At 37.0% G+C, this 14,322-nt stretch overlaps 1 protein-coding gene across 23 annotated transcripts in view; it reads left to right on the plus strand.

Annotated features, from left to right (window-relative positions):
- Window positions 1-14,322, plus strand: part of cacna1ba (calcium channel, voltage-dependent, N type, alpha 1B subunit, a) — a 90,818-nt gene that overhangs the window by 43,952 nt on the left and 32,544 nt on the right. For 13 of the 23 annotated variants that reach the window (XM_043239613.1, XM_043239607.1, XM_043239599.1 and 10 more), the window contains exons 10-23: window positions 381-464; window positions 674-892; window positions 1,945-2,057; window positions 2,292-2,404; window positions 2,774-2,905; window positions 5,071-5,143; window positions 5,238-5,355; window positions 5,977-6,044; window positions 6,671-6,777; window positions 7,731-7,793; window positions 9,594-9,629; window positions 11,476-12,273; window positions 13,474-13,658; window positions 13,828-13,948. In XM_043239613.1, coding sequence (XP_043095548.1) covers window positions 381-464; window positions 674-892; window positions 1,945-2,057; window positions 2,292-2,404; window positions 2,774-2,905; window positions 5,071-5,143; window positions 5,238-5,355; window positions 5,977-6,044; window positions 6,671-6,777; window positions 7,731-7,793; window positions 9,594-9,629; window positions 11,476-12,273; window positions 13,474-13,658; window positions 13,828-13,948 — 2,230 coding nt within the window. The remainder of the gene's footprint in view (window positions 1-380; window positions 465-673; window positions 893-1,944; window positions 2,058-2,291; window positions 2,405-2,773; window positions 2,906-5,070; window positions 5,144-5,237; window positions 5,356-5,976; window positions 6,045-6,670; window positions 6,778-7,730; window positions 7,794-9,593; window positions 9,630-11,475; window positions 12,274-13,473; window positions 13,659-13,827; window positions 13,949-14,322) is intronic. The other 10 variants (XM_043239602.1, XM_043239605.1, XM_043239611.1 and 7 more) reach the window with 3 other exon arrangements.

Genomic DNA, 14,322 nt, shown 5'->3' on the forward strand with positions numbered 1-14,322 from the left:
CATTTAATTCATACTAAGTATAGTTCAAATCACATTTAGCTTGAGACTTACAGACAGAATATATTTATTTGGAGAACAACGCACATTTCTAGTTTAGTATACCAAAAGTTCAATAGCAGGGTATTTTAATTAAGCACATAAATATGTAAATGTACTTGTACACTTAGAATTAATTAGATGTATTTTAAATGCATTTTAGTATATTTATTTTTCACTAGGAAACCATTGAGAATTTTTTTTTTGAGCACGAGTCTTGATTACTGCTACTAATAATTAAGAAGCAAAATCTGCATTTTTCAGTTTACTGTATTCTTTATTAATTTTTTATTATATATTACACAACTGCTGTTTATTTACTATTCACTTTCCATCATGTTTAGTATTGAAGAGAGCCAAGAAGAGTAAAAATGACCTCATCAATGCAGAGGAAGGAGAAGACCACTTCACCGACATCTCATCAGTCGGTAAGATCCAGGCCCAACGCCTGTGAACTTTGAACTTATGCTGGATTTTCTCCCAAAATCAGCATAGGTAATAAAATGCATATTTAAAAACTGTCATTACATAAAAATGTTGGATGTTTTTTTTTTCTCCTCTCCTCTCCTCTCCTCTCCTCTCCTCTCCATCATCTGTGAGCTCTTGTGAACATCTGAAACAGTCTCTCTGTCCGCAGCTCCCCAGGGCTCTCCATTCACCCGTACAAGCGTGAAGAGCAGCAAGAACGAGAGCTCATCGTACTTTCGCAGGAAAGAGAAGAGGTTTCGCTTCTTCATCCGCCGTATGGTGAAGGCCCAGAGCTTCTACTGGACTGTTCTGTGTATAGTGGGACTGAACACACTGTGTGTGGCTATAGTTCACTACGACCAGCCCGAGTGGCTCACATATGCACTGTGTAAGTGAACCACATCTTTAAAACATCACTACAGCTCTCTGGAGGATCGCAGGTTTATGTGAACTATATTTGAGTATGGCTTAGGTGCTTTGGGAGTAATTTAAAAACCTTTTAAAATCAATGCAAAACAAGTGCTTTTAAATCCTATGCTCTTTGTATTTGCATTATTAATTGTACGACTTTTAGCTAATTTTTTGTTTTGCATAAAACTGCCTCCATTTTTGCAACTGTTTTGTAAGTTAAAGAGTCAATGATATAAACATTTTATTAATTACACATTGATCATTTAATGAAGTTAATCAGAAATAATTAAGCAAGGATGCATTAAATCAATCAAAAGGGACAGTAAAAATTATGCTGAATTTAAATAAATGCTGTTTTGTGTTGTAATTTTCTTTTCAAAAGACGACATATGATCTTTTACGAAAATAACGCCAAATCTGCATATTAGAATGTGCTTTATGATCATGGCTGCTGAAAATTCAACTTTGCCATCACCGGAATAAATTATATTTTAAAATACATTAAAATGGAAGAACAGTAAACTAATAATATTCCACAATAATATTGCTTTTACTGTTTTTGATCAAATAAATGCAGCATTATTAAAATTAATAAATAAAGATAAATAAATAAATATAAATATTGAATAAAGTTCAATTCATGCCTCAACTATGTTATTGTGTAAAGGGTGCAACTGCCATAGTTTTTAGTCCACATGATAAAATCCCCAAAAATGAGAAAGGAGCATTAACAACTGCTGCTAATCATTAATTGCCATTGAGCTGATGCTTTTATACAAGGCACATACACTACAGTTATTGTTATTACAGGCACAGCTCCCCCAAAAGATCTTGTTCAAGGGCACACTGTGATGAAATTTTTTTTTTTTACCTATGAGGCTACAGCCCTGGACGGCCTGGATGATCATACCTCTTAATTGTTATGTTACGTTGAAAACCATTACAGAAGCAACAGAGTGCAAGAATGGCATGCCATTCTTGATGTAAGTGACAAACTCCAGTGATAAATCCCTTTTTTTCTGTGTACAGATTTGGCGGAGTTTGTGTTCCTTGGTCTATTTCTAATAGAGATGAGTCTGAAGATGTATGGCCTCGGGCCCAGGACATACTTTCACTCCTCATTTAACTGCTTTGACTTTGGGGTGAGTAACATGCCGTCAGATACTAATGATATGCGGGACCGACAACAGTACATGTTTCTTTTCCAGTTAATGCCAGAGGTACAATGCCGATCTCCTACCGAGTCAAAGACAGCAGCTTCAAGACATTCGACAAATTATATGATTCAAATTTTTTAAATTATTGCTGGAAATGAGCTTTGTTTTTAAGTATAAATTGTGTCTGCCGTATTTGTTTTCCATCTTTGGTGTGTTTAGGTGATCGTGGGTAGCATTTTCGAGGTGATTTGGGCAGCGGTAAAACCAGGAGCCTCTTTTGGCATTAGTGTCTTGCGAGCCCTGCGATTGCTGAGGATATTCAAGGTTACCAAGTAAGAGATAATCTATGGTGCTCTGTAGATCATTGTAATAAATGATTATATACCACGTAGCATATGAACATCATGTGAGCATGTAACCGCAATAGAAAATATAGTCCAAAATCTGTTGACTGTTTCAAATTAAGTTTCAAATGACACTAGACACGAAATTGGATTACAATGAGGAAAAGATTTTGGGGTACGATGTAAGTGTAATAGCTGACTCTTGACCATTGTGCTCAGGGGCTGAGCTATTGTTTAAATGTTTAATAGTGCTCCAATGCCGTGGTATTTATTCTCAATATTTCGACAGTCTGTCTTTACCACAAATCAAGTTCTATTCCTTTCCCTAAACTATGTGATCATGGCATGCTTCGGCAGGTATTGGAACTCGTTACGGAACCTGGTGGTGTCTCTGCTCAACTCAATGAAGTCCATCATCAGTCTTCTGTTCCTGCTGTTTCTCTTCATTGTAGTGTTTGCTCTGCTGGGGATGCAGCTCTTTGGAGGACAGTAAGTACCAGGCTGAGGCTTACAGTCACATGTCATCTAGTCCATGTTCACCTGCTTTAGGTTTTTGCACTGGACAAGCCAACACGGTCCCAAAATTGTTTATCATGCAAATGAAAAAAGTCCCTAAAATTAAACAGTGGATTTTATTAATGTAATCCTATATTTATATTTAATGTTTAGGGCACAGATTGCTGTTGTTTGCTTTGAAAGTTTGAATATTTGGTGCATAATACTAATTGATTGCGTACTCAGTGCAGCCAATAATTTACTGTGCAAACAAATTGTGTACTGCACAAGCCATGGTTGTAAGCGGATATCTATTAAATGACTATTTAAAAACTGGCTTCTTCCAACAGACAAATGAATTTGTGCCAAAATACTGTCAACAAATGATATAGGTACCATTTCTCTTCCTTAAATAAGTCTATTTAATTTGCTGCCCTAACTATGCACAATAATATGGTTAGTTGAATTTTATTATGTTTGTTTTTCCCTGCTGTCTGCAATCAGAACAGTCCTGCAACTCACTTTTGGATTTCGACCCACCAGTTGAGAACTGCTTATGTAGTCCATTTACTTTTCAGAGCACTTGTGCTATGTACTTTTGACTGAAAATGCATAAATCATCCTTTGACGTGGAAAAAAACCCCTCCCTGTCGTTTACGTTCCTCTCTGCATAAGCAGCCGTGACTCTTCCAAGCCCTGCCGTTTCATTTACCCCTCAGCCACATGTTAACAAACATGACTGAGCTGATCCAGACGGCACAAGTTTTCATTTCTCTGTTCTATGAATTATTAATCATACGCTGCAACAGAGGAATTGCCTCTACACACGCTTCCCATGAGGTAAATATCAGCTTAGATGCGCAAACACGCTGTCATGTGATCTACTGTAATAAGAAGAGTGCCAGATAAACAAATAGTCGGTGCGAAATGAGAAAATGTTATTGAAACATAACACTATTCCCTCCTGATGGTGGTGAAGTCTTTCCAGATCTGTGCTTAGTGAAATGAGAAATTGCTTTTGTGCTTCTCTGGTACTGGATTTCAGCTCCATAGCACATTAATATTTAAGACTGTCGATGGACATGATAAACTGACTGTCTGATCCATGCAGTCATTTTTTGGGTTGGATGAGAGAGACGGTTTCATACGTTTGCTTTTGAAGTATATCTGAGAGCAGAGCTACTAGAAACAGTCAGAGCAGATTGTCAGATATATATATATATATATGTGTGTGTGTATATATATATATATATATATATATATATATATATATATATATATATATATATATATATATATATATATATATATATATATATATATATATATATATATTGTATATAAAATGTATATGTTTATAAATTTTGTAAATATTTTAAAAAGTATTTATATATAAATATATTAAATATACTTACATATAAATTAATTTATATGAGTATAAATATGAGTGTAAATATTTTCAAAATATACGTATATTGAATAATTATTTTGAAGTAAACACACACAATGCACACACACACATATTATGTCAACAAAAACTTATTTTAGATGCGATTTAATTGCTATTAATCATTTGACATTTCATGTGATAGTTGGGGCTTTCTAGCATGTCAAATTTTTGTCATCCATGAAAGTTGTGCAAACCAATGATTTAGATGACAATTTTAGATATAGATATATAGCAACATTTCACTTGTTTGTAATCATGGTTTACTTCAGTTTTCTATCATTATTTTGTTTGTGTCCTATTTTCTTCTAATAAAATGAGAAACGGCGGTTGGGCGAAGAAAGGCATCGCTTTTGTTTTCCAGAATAATGTAAATAAGGCCTTAGTTGTGAGATTTCTCCACATTCTCTAGTAATGAGGCCCCTACAGAGCCCCTGAGAGTGTGCATGGAAGAGAACTGTGAAATAAGAAAGCATATTTATTATATTTTTGTTATTAGTTCTGGAGATGCAGAGAGGAGCACAGCTCAGCTTTTATATGCAGATGAAGAGAAACATTATTATTTAGGACATATCAGTGTCGTTTTTGCTGTCTTTGCGAGCAAACAAATTGAAAAAATGAAAGATTTTGAAATTAGAGCAAAGCTGGCTCCTAAGCATACACACGAGACTCATCCAAGAAAATGATTCACAGCTCATCATCTCTCTTCTAGGTTTAATTTTGAAGATGAGACCCCGACGACCAACTTTGACACATTCCCAGCTGCTATCCTGACAGTGTTTCAGGTATTGACCATCTGGTGATATGTGTGTGAACGAACGCTCTCATTTTATATTCATTTGGAATGCAATATTTCCATAATGTGTTTTATCTCATAAGATTCTGACAGGAGAGGACTGGAATGCTGTGATGTATCATGGAATTGAATCCCAGGGAGGAGTTCACCGGGGAATGTTCTGCTCAGTGTACTTCATTGTGCTCACATTGTTTGGAAACTGTATCCTTTATATATAACATAGGACTGTCATTACTGTCACGCTTTTTAATGGCCTACTTTTTCAAGTAAGGCAAACTAAATAATATGCACAAATGTTGGTTTCAGTAATGACACTCATCATAAAATATAACGTTTTGCATATTGCGTGTACAGTATAAACTAAAAACACATAATAGAGGTAGATTTTGGCTGCATTATTCTTTAGTAATGTCACAAAAACTGTATAATATTTTTTTTACAAATAAATATATATTTATAATGCACATAATATTTCACACTACCTTAGCTATACTGATAAATCTACCAGAAAAAGAATGCAAATAGCTTTGTTTATTTTTCTATTTTTATGCATTTGGATATATTTTCAAACTTAATTATTTGTGTGATGGCAAAGCTGTGCTCAAAAGAACAGAACAGCGTTTATTTGAAATATTTTATATCATAAGCTTATCGACTTAATTAATCTGTGCCAAATAAAGGATTTATTTCTTGATAATACATCAAACGTTCAGTATGTGTTAAAAGACTACATAAAAACTTTGGCAACCTTTCTTTTTTTTTTTTTGACAGTTTTATTAGATGACCACTTTCACCCAAGTTCCTTAAAGCACATTTGATCAGACACTCTCCTCAATGTCTTTTTGGCCATCGCTGTTGATAATCTTGCCAATGCGCAAGAACTCACCAAGGTTGGTTGGGCATGTTAAGGCTGTACATACGGCAAAAAAATATAAGGAAGTCTTGTGGCAAATTGTAATTTTTTGTGGGTGCATATATTTAATTAAAACATGGTAGACAAATACAAAATCCACGTAACAAATTCAAATAGCATTTATCAATTGAAAAGTAGTATTCCATTGAATATTATCATATAAAGTGACAACAGAACACCAAAATCCAAAAAATTTGTTCTGCACAAAAATAAAACAAATCAGAATCAAGGCTGTAGATATGGCCACATGTACATAAATGGCCAATAATAGTCACTGTCACTGTCCCTGCACACACACTACATGTGTACACTGAATGCGTGATTCTCTCCCCGTGCACTGACGGCTTTTATTAGTTTTATAAGACTGTCTGTAAGGGCTCTTTTGATCTGACTGATGTTTGCCCTGGTCAATAACTCAAGGTAATGAAGCTTTCAGGCCGTTGTAGGATTTACAGCCTTGGGTGAAGACGGTACCAACGGTATAGGGCTATAAGGCTCCTGGGACGTCACTCTCTTGATTTGTTGATGCTAGTGGTGCTTGTCGTCGGATGCAAATTTGACTTGTCTGTCACTCTCTGTTTTTCTGTCTTGCTCCTCTCTCAGGATGAGGAGGAGCAGGAGGAGGCCATCAGTAAGAAACTGGCTCTGCAGAAAGCCAAGGAGGTAAAGGAGGTCAGCCCCATGTCGGCCGCAAACATTTCCATCACAGCGTAAGTCAGGGGGCATTAAACCTGAAGTCAGGGTACTGCCCTCCCCTTTCACTAACCCTCAAAAACACCTATTCATCACCCCATCATGTCCTCTCATTGCTTTTTTTATGTGTCCCAAGAGTCATATTTCTGTTTGTCTCTGTAAGCACATATCTGGATTTTGTCTGTTTTGTTATTTTACTGCTGTCACTTTTATTTGGTCCTCAGTATGTCTCTGTAGGACTCTTTGAGTCTGTTCTCTTTGCAGATAGCCTTGCACTCGCGATTGGTTGTCTCTAAATGACATGTATGCTTGATTTAGCCAGGCATTTTTTTATGCTTTCCTGCCAACTAAAAAATCAGTCTGTGTTTGATAGGATTTGTTATTAGATAAGTATAGTACAGTAGAAAGTTGATTTAGCCATCATTTGATCATGCCATCAAAATCTGATTTACTTGTGTGCATTTTAACCTAAATTGGCTGTTTAACCGCAATGAATCAAATCCATTTCTCAGACAATTCTGAATATTGGGGTAATGATTATTTCAATCTCGGTTGTGGATATGCCCTGGATATGTTTTTCCCTCTTGTAGTAATTCTGAACAGTTTTTGTAATATTTATGTAACATAGTTATTTATTTATTTGTAATTTTTCATTATGAAAGACATTTTTTCCAGTGTTCAAAAGTCAGTTGCTTAAAGGATTTAACAGAATAATATAATGACTAATTTAGTGTAATATAGTTAAATTAATTTAATTCATTTGAATGCACTTGGAATTAAAATGTCTTTCCTAATACTGTGATGCCTTCTCACCTGTTTTGTTTTAAATTCTGTTTTGAAGTCACACTATTGTTGATATGTACTTCCCGTTGAGTTGGGTGGAGTCAGAGTGATTGACGGCTGCCACTGACTCCACCCCAACCAAACTATTTCTTTCCCCTCTCATGGTTTTTGTTTTTGGCATATGCAGTTTTATAAGGCCAAATCCCGGTGCTCTTTCACGCAGCTCCTCCAACTCCAGCTCTCATTCACCGTGAGTTTATTTACTTTCTGTTCAAATCTCCTCTCCTCCTCTGTCCCAGCACACTGCTCTTGCATGATGCCAGACAGCCAAAAGAGTCTAGCTGACGTTCAAAATTAATCTTGCGGTTTAACAGATGAAATACATGGGTCATAATCATGAGAGGAAAACCATACAGAGTGAAATCAGTGAAAGGTAACATATATAATGGCTTTCATAACATTCTTTAATGATTCTGTAACAAATAATGTTTTACACATCTACAGTTAACAAATCTCACACTACGTTGCTTTTTATTTAAATTTAAACCTAAAAAAATAAACAGTGTTTGGAGATAAAACTATTAAAGTTACACGTGAACGTATGTGCTTATGTTAATATATAAAATCTTCATGAGCTACTGATATTGTTGATTTTTCAGCGCAATTATAAGGTGCTGCTAAAAAAGACTTGGTAAACTCTCAGTGTTAATCTGCTTCAGTGGATTATATATTTACTGTATTTTCTTTTCTAATGTTATGTTTGCCATGTTTCTTTAGCTAGCAGATCAGGCAAGTTTCCGGATCCTCTAGATTAACTGGGCTGGCTCATTGGCTGCCGCTGGCATTGAGCCGTGTTCTGAGAATCGGCCGTCTGTTTCCCAGTGAGCATCACTACTAGAGCTTCTGCTACTGTTAGTGCCTAATGAGTCAGCACTCCTGTTAGACGAGCTTACTGCGAGAGCGTAGACACACACACACACACACACACACACACACACATACTCTTACACATACAGGCAGGTGAACTCAGGAATCCAGTACTATCCACTTAATTAGAAACAGAACTTGACTCATTGTCTTCTCAACATTTGGAAAAGATAAAAGTAAAAAGACATTTGTATTAAGCCTAGTCATAGATTTTTTAAAATTGGTTTTGGTGATGTAAAGAAACAGATTACCCCAAAATATATAGTTTTCCATCATTTACTGACCGTCATGTAATTCCAAACCCGTATGACTGGCCTTTTTAATAGAACAAATAAGCTGAATGTTTAAAGAATATCCTCTCATTTTCAATTAATAAAAGTGAAGTAGGGCTGTTGGTAATGTGGTAATGTGAATTTCATGCAATTTAAGGTGTATTTCATTATTTTATCAGTTATGATTAATTAACTGTTAACTGCAAATTGTTTTTCAGTACAATCTATGAATTAATCAGTCTTTTGAGTCGAATCGTTCACAAAACGCTAAATGCTTCATTCACAAGTGGGACATTACTACTCTGATAAATTTTAATGAACTCACAGCAAAAAGCTTGTCAGTCAATAACATTTAAACTGTTAAAACATTTAAAACATTAAATCTGTATTACACACAATGGCTTCAGAACATCCGACATGTAGCACATATGTGCTCATATATATAAATGCTTTTGTTATACTTTCATGATTCATTTTGAAGTTTGTTAGTGTTTTAATTACATTTTAAATAGACATTAAACATTTGTGTCATATGGTCATATGGCTTTGGAACTACATAAGAGTGAATAATGACAGAATTATTATAAAATTCCTATTTCATTTTGAGCAGTACTGAATATTTTAGCGTTGTAGAGATATATCTGCCATCATCTCATCTCCATTGTTTCGTACGTTCTTTCATTTTTCCACCATTCATTTTCCATTGTCTGTTTTCTATGCTGTACATATTTATTCCTTAATGATTCTCTTGTCAAATGTTTGTCCTCTAACCTGTTTTCTGTGGCACTGTGGGGGCTCTTAGCGTGTCTGTGTGTATATGTGTATTTCAATGTGTGCTGTATGTGTTTTAGGAGTTATGTCTGCTCCCCTGCACATCACTACTTGAGGTAATGGTACTGTATAGGGCATGACTACTGCTTTGATACATGAATGGATGTATTCTGCTCATCTGTACGACAAAATAGTACTCATCCTTGACACACCTCATAGTGTTTGACAATGTGAACAGTATTGGACATTTCAGAATCTTGCCCCTCATTCATATATATATGTCAACAACCTGTGATTTCATTTTTAACCCTTGGCCAGCTGTAAAAAAAAAAAAATCATTCATCAACTACATTTCAATCTTTGTTCTTTAAAGCTGTTGTAAGCATTTTTTTGGCCAATACCATGCTTAATATTCAGTGTTTGATGAAGACGTGAATAGTTTTTATTAGCTAGAGCAAATTAGCTAAGCCAAAGTTATTAATATTGCTAACACTGTTTGCAGCAGCTTTATAGTACTGCACGTTGACAACATCACAAGTATGTTAATATTTAATTGAAAAGGGTAAATATTGGAACTTTCATGATAATTAGTACATATACTCTGCCTCATTGAGCTGTAGTGATCATGCAAGTTTTCAGGGACCCATCTGCTATATATATATATATACCACTGATAACATGGCTAAAAGTCAAATAAATACAAAAGGCAAATGCAGATCACACCTTGAGGTCCTGTCATACAATAAAACCAGGAGGTTTGCACCACCTCATCCTGCTTGTCCACAAGGTACAATTTGACCTCAAGTCAGTTTCACACCACAAGGCCCTGTTAGTGCTTTAGCTGTAAATAGTGTCTGAAAATCAGTCTCCCAGCTCTCTCCCAGCCTCAGAGAGTGTTCTTTCCCATCACCTGTCTACACATTGCTGTAGTTCACTCATCACTCCCTGGAACAGCCTGCCTGTTAGAGGTATGCCCAGAATAAAGCCATGTGAAGAAGAGAGGAGAGTAAACGTGTTACTTTTCCCCAGCTGAAGCTTTTCGTTTACTTCTCTTTACAGCAATCTTGATTCATTTTTCTTCATGCTAACTAACTGGATAAAAAATAAGGTATAAGATGACATTACCCAGAAGAGGAGAAATATAGAATTCTGTCATCATTTGTTCACGCTCATGTTATTTTAAATTCAGTTGGCATGTGATGTGATTAAACAATGACAGAATTACTTTGCATGAACTATTCCTTATAAGGGAGCAATAGATATGAAGTTATCAGCCCTCTAAATGCCCTACACTTGCATGGTTAAACTTCATGACCTAAACCATTGTTCATGTCCGTAACTAACCTTTGTAATTTGGCATCCATAAAGACCTTCTTTTTATTTATATATTAGTTAGTTCCAGTCCTCAAATCTGCTTAAAGTAACATTGCTCCAAGAGCACTGACATTTAGTCCAGCAGCACTGGGACTTTATTCTGTTTGAAGCTCTCCACTGTGTTCAGTGCTAGACAGATCCTTCTTTTGTCTTTGTTTAGAGCTATTTTACATAGCAGAGCCAAAACAGGCAAAATAACAAGCCTAAAATGTCTAAAATGTATATTATTTATTATAAACTTGCATCGTTGTAGTCAAGACCACCTTATTAATATCCAATGCTTCAGAGTCCTTGACAAAATCAGTGTCTTGAGTCCAAGAGCACATTTTTGTCTTGACTCAGACTCTATTCTTTGGGTCTCGGTCTTGACTCAAACTCCTTCTGTTCTCGACTACAGACTGTTAATTTGTGTGAACTTCATCCGTCCAAAATTAAGCTCAAGTGAAAACTGCAAACAGGCAGTCAGCATCTTGAAAGGGGGTCTCGACATGGATGGAGACTAACGTCAACACCATGCCTAATTGTTTTATTTTTAACAAATCATTCTGAGGCTCACATGTTTGTTTTTCTAAATGTTCTCTTCAATAGTAAAGAACAGCAGCGTTCTCTAAAGATGATGTCCGTGTGGGAGCAGCGCACCACGCAGATTCGGAAGCACATGCTGGCTAGCAGCGAAGCGTTGTACCAAGAGGAGCTCAACCCCCGGCTGACCTCCAACCTTCATCTCCGCCCTGACATGAAAACCCACCTGGACCGGCCTCTGGTGGTGGAACCCCAATGTGATGGTCCCATCAGTCCCCACAGAGGCTGGGACAAACCGCAGGACCAGCAAGGGGAGGGTGGCACACCAGAGGAACGAGTACCCCCTGCGATTGAGCCCCCACAGTCACACCCACCACGCAAACACCACCGTCACAGGGAGCGGCCCTCCAACGAGACCAATGAAAACGGTGACACAGGTCATGGCAAAGAAGGCCGGCATCACGTCCATCACAGCCGCACTAAGGAGCACGATGGGACACGGTGCAAGGAGGGGAAGAGTGACAGGAGCCGGAGCCGAGAGGGAGGCCGCAGACATCACCATCAGAGCTCCGTGGATGAGGGAGTCGGAGTCGGGGAGAGGGAACATCGTCACCATCACTCTCACAGGCATAGCAGAGAGGGCAATGGAGTGGTCAGCGCAGGGAAGAGTGAACGGCGGATCAGGCAGAAGGATGGCTCACGTTCGGGAACAAGGGAAGGGGAGAGGTGCTCCAGGGGCGAAAATGGAGGTAACGGAGGAAGGAGACGGCACCGACCACGGACCAGTAAAGCTCAGTCGACACTGGAAGGAGAGGAGCAACGAGGGAATGGAGATCAGGATGAGGGCAAGTTACACAGCCACAGGTAAAACAATTTTTTGAAAAGGTGTCAAAAGTGATGAATTAGATTGAATAGCACATTTGTGAAGAATGAGGTAATAAATGCGCCAAATCCATTTCAGTATGTAACCATACCTAAATTGATACAATCTAAAATTGTACACAGATTGCATGTTTCACCAAACCGAAGACACGCAATACCCTTTCACCTCTATGCTTTGAGTGAAAAATACAAAGTGTCACTCTCACTCACTGTGTTTGGTCATGTAATCAGTTACAGTTATATTGGGCCAAGATTGTGTCTGAAATGAGTAATCACTTTGATGAAGAGTTGGTTGTGAGTCCTTTATTATTGGATAAAGCTTTGAGTTTATCAAATGAAAAGAAACTTCACTCTCACATTCATGGCCAGGAATGGAGATGGATAAGTGATAGGACTCAGACTATTTCTGGATGGTACAAGAACTTAATGGAACTAATCCCACTGGAATATTTAACATGTTTAGTTCATGGTAAGCCAAGTTGGTTTTATAATACCTGGAGGCCTTATATCAGTAATTTAGGGATTGATTTGTTTTCCTATTCATGTACCCCAAGTGAGTGCATCAGATTTTTAACTTGTATAGTGCTTTCACTATGTACTATGTACATTATTAAATATCATATTTTTCTTTTGTTCATTGATTCATTCAGTAGATATAGTAGGTGGTGGTGACCAGTGACTTTTGTGTATTTTAAGCAAATTTATCTTTTATTTATTTGAAAATATTTTAGTGTAGGCATAAAAACAAATCTTAATATGTCATAAAATGTGCATTATCTACATATCTATGATGCAAAAAAGAATGTTGTCAGTCAAACCATCCTTATTTATGAATGAGTTTGAGCCCTACTTTGTTTCTGAGTCCGTTTGTTTCCAAACCAAACCAAACTCAAAACACTCTAAAATATATATCACTGCATGAAATTGACAATACACTCTTAGAAATAAAGGTACAAAACGGCAGTACCTTTTCAAATGGTACATTTTTGTACGTTTTAGGGTACTAATATGTACACTTTAGGTATTAATATGTACCTTACCAATATGGACCCTTTTGGTACAAAAGTGTACCTTTTGAAAAGGTACCACCCCAGTGAAAGCATTTGTACCTTTTTGTACCTAAAAGATTAGTTCAGAAACACAGAGACATTAATGACTGAAACCTTATTTTGACTGTTGTAGGCACACTGACATGGGAGGAGATTCATTGGCTGTAAATCCCCATCAACCTTCAGTTTGGAACCGACGGTGTCATGAGAAACCAGAAGACTTGGACAATAAACAAAATATTGGTCAGACTGGAGGAATGGGCACACACATACCTGTGACCGTCACGTCTCCCCCTGGAGAAACAACCCTTATTCCTAGTTAGTATTTGCCTTCCAGCCATATCAGATCACTGTGGCTATTTTTTCACTCATTTTATACTCGAATTTGTGTGCCACTTTTTTAGCACATTATCATTGCTGCTGGCAACAAGCCAGGTTTGGTCTATAAATGTATAAATTCACACATGACATTTGTTTTTCTTCTCAGTGAACAGTATAGACAGTGAGACAATGCCCATGACTGAGAAGAATCTGGAGGATCTGAACCAGAGCAACCCTCGTCCCATCCTTCCCTTCAGCTCCATGTTCATTTTCAGCCAAACCAATCCGTAAGTGTGTGTGTGTGTGTGTGTGTGTGTGTGTGTGTGTGTGTGTGTGTGTGTGTGTGTGTGTGTGTGTGGAATATTGGTCAGTACCAATGTTTTCAAAACCATGTGCATTTGAACATTTATCCCAGTGCAGTGTAACAAAAGCAATTTTTAGAGCTGCAATCTGAATTAAAGCAGAAGTATTCCTTCAATTTTTTTATTGGTAACTTTTTTTGTAAACAAATGGTGGTGCATGGCACAGTCAAGTGGGCATATCAAGTATATTCTTGCTTTAAAGCAATGTTATGAACATTAATTAACAGTAATTTCCATAGTGCGGCATACAATCAAAGTAGCTTCCACAACACTGTTTTGTTTTTAGCATTTAGATGCAG

Source organism: Puntigrus tetrazona, chromosome 5 (genome assembly GCF_018831695.1).
Source record: "Puntigrus tetrazona isolate hp1 chromosome 5, ASM1883169v1, whole genome shotgun sequence".
In the NCBI taxonomy this organism is placed as follows: domain Eukaryota; kingdom Metazoa; phylum Chordata; class Actinopteri; order Cypriniformes; family Cyprinidae; genus Puntigrus; species Puntigrus tetrazona.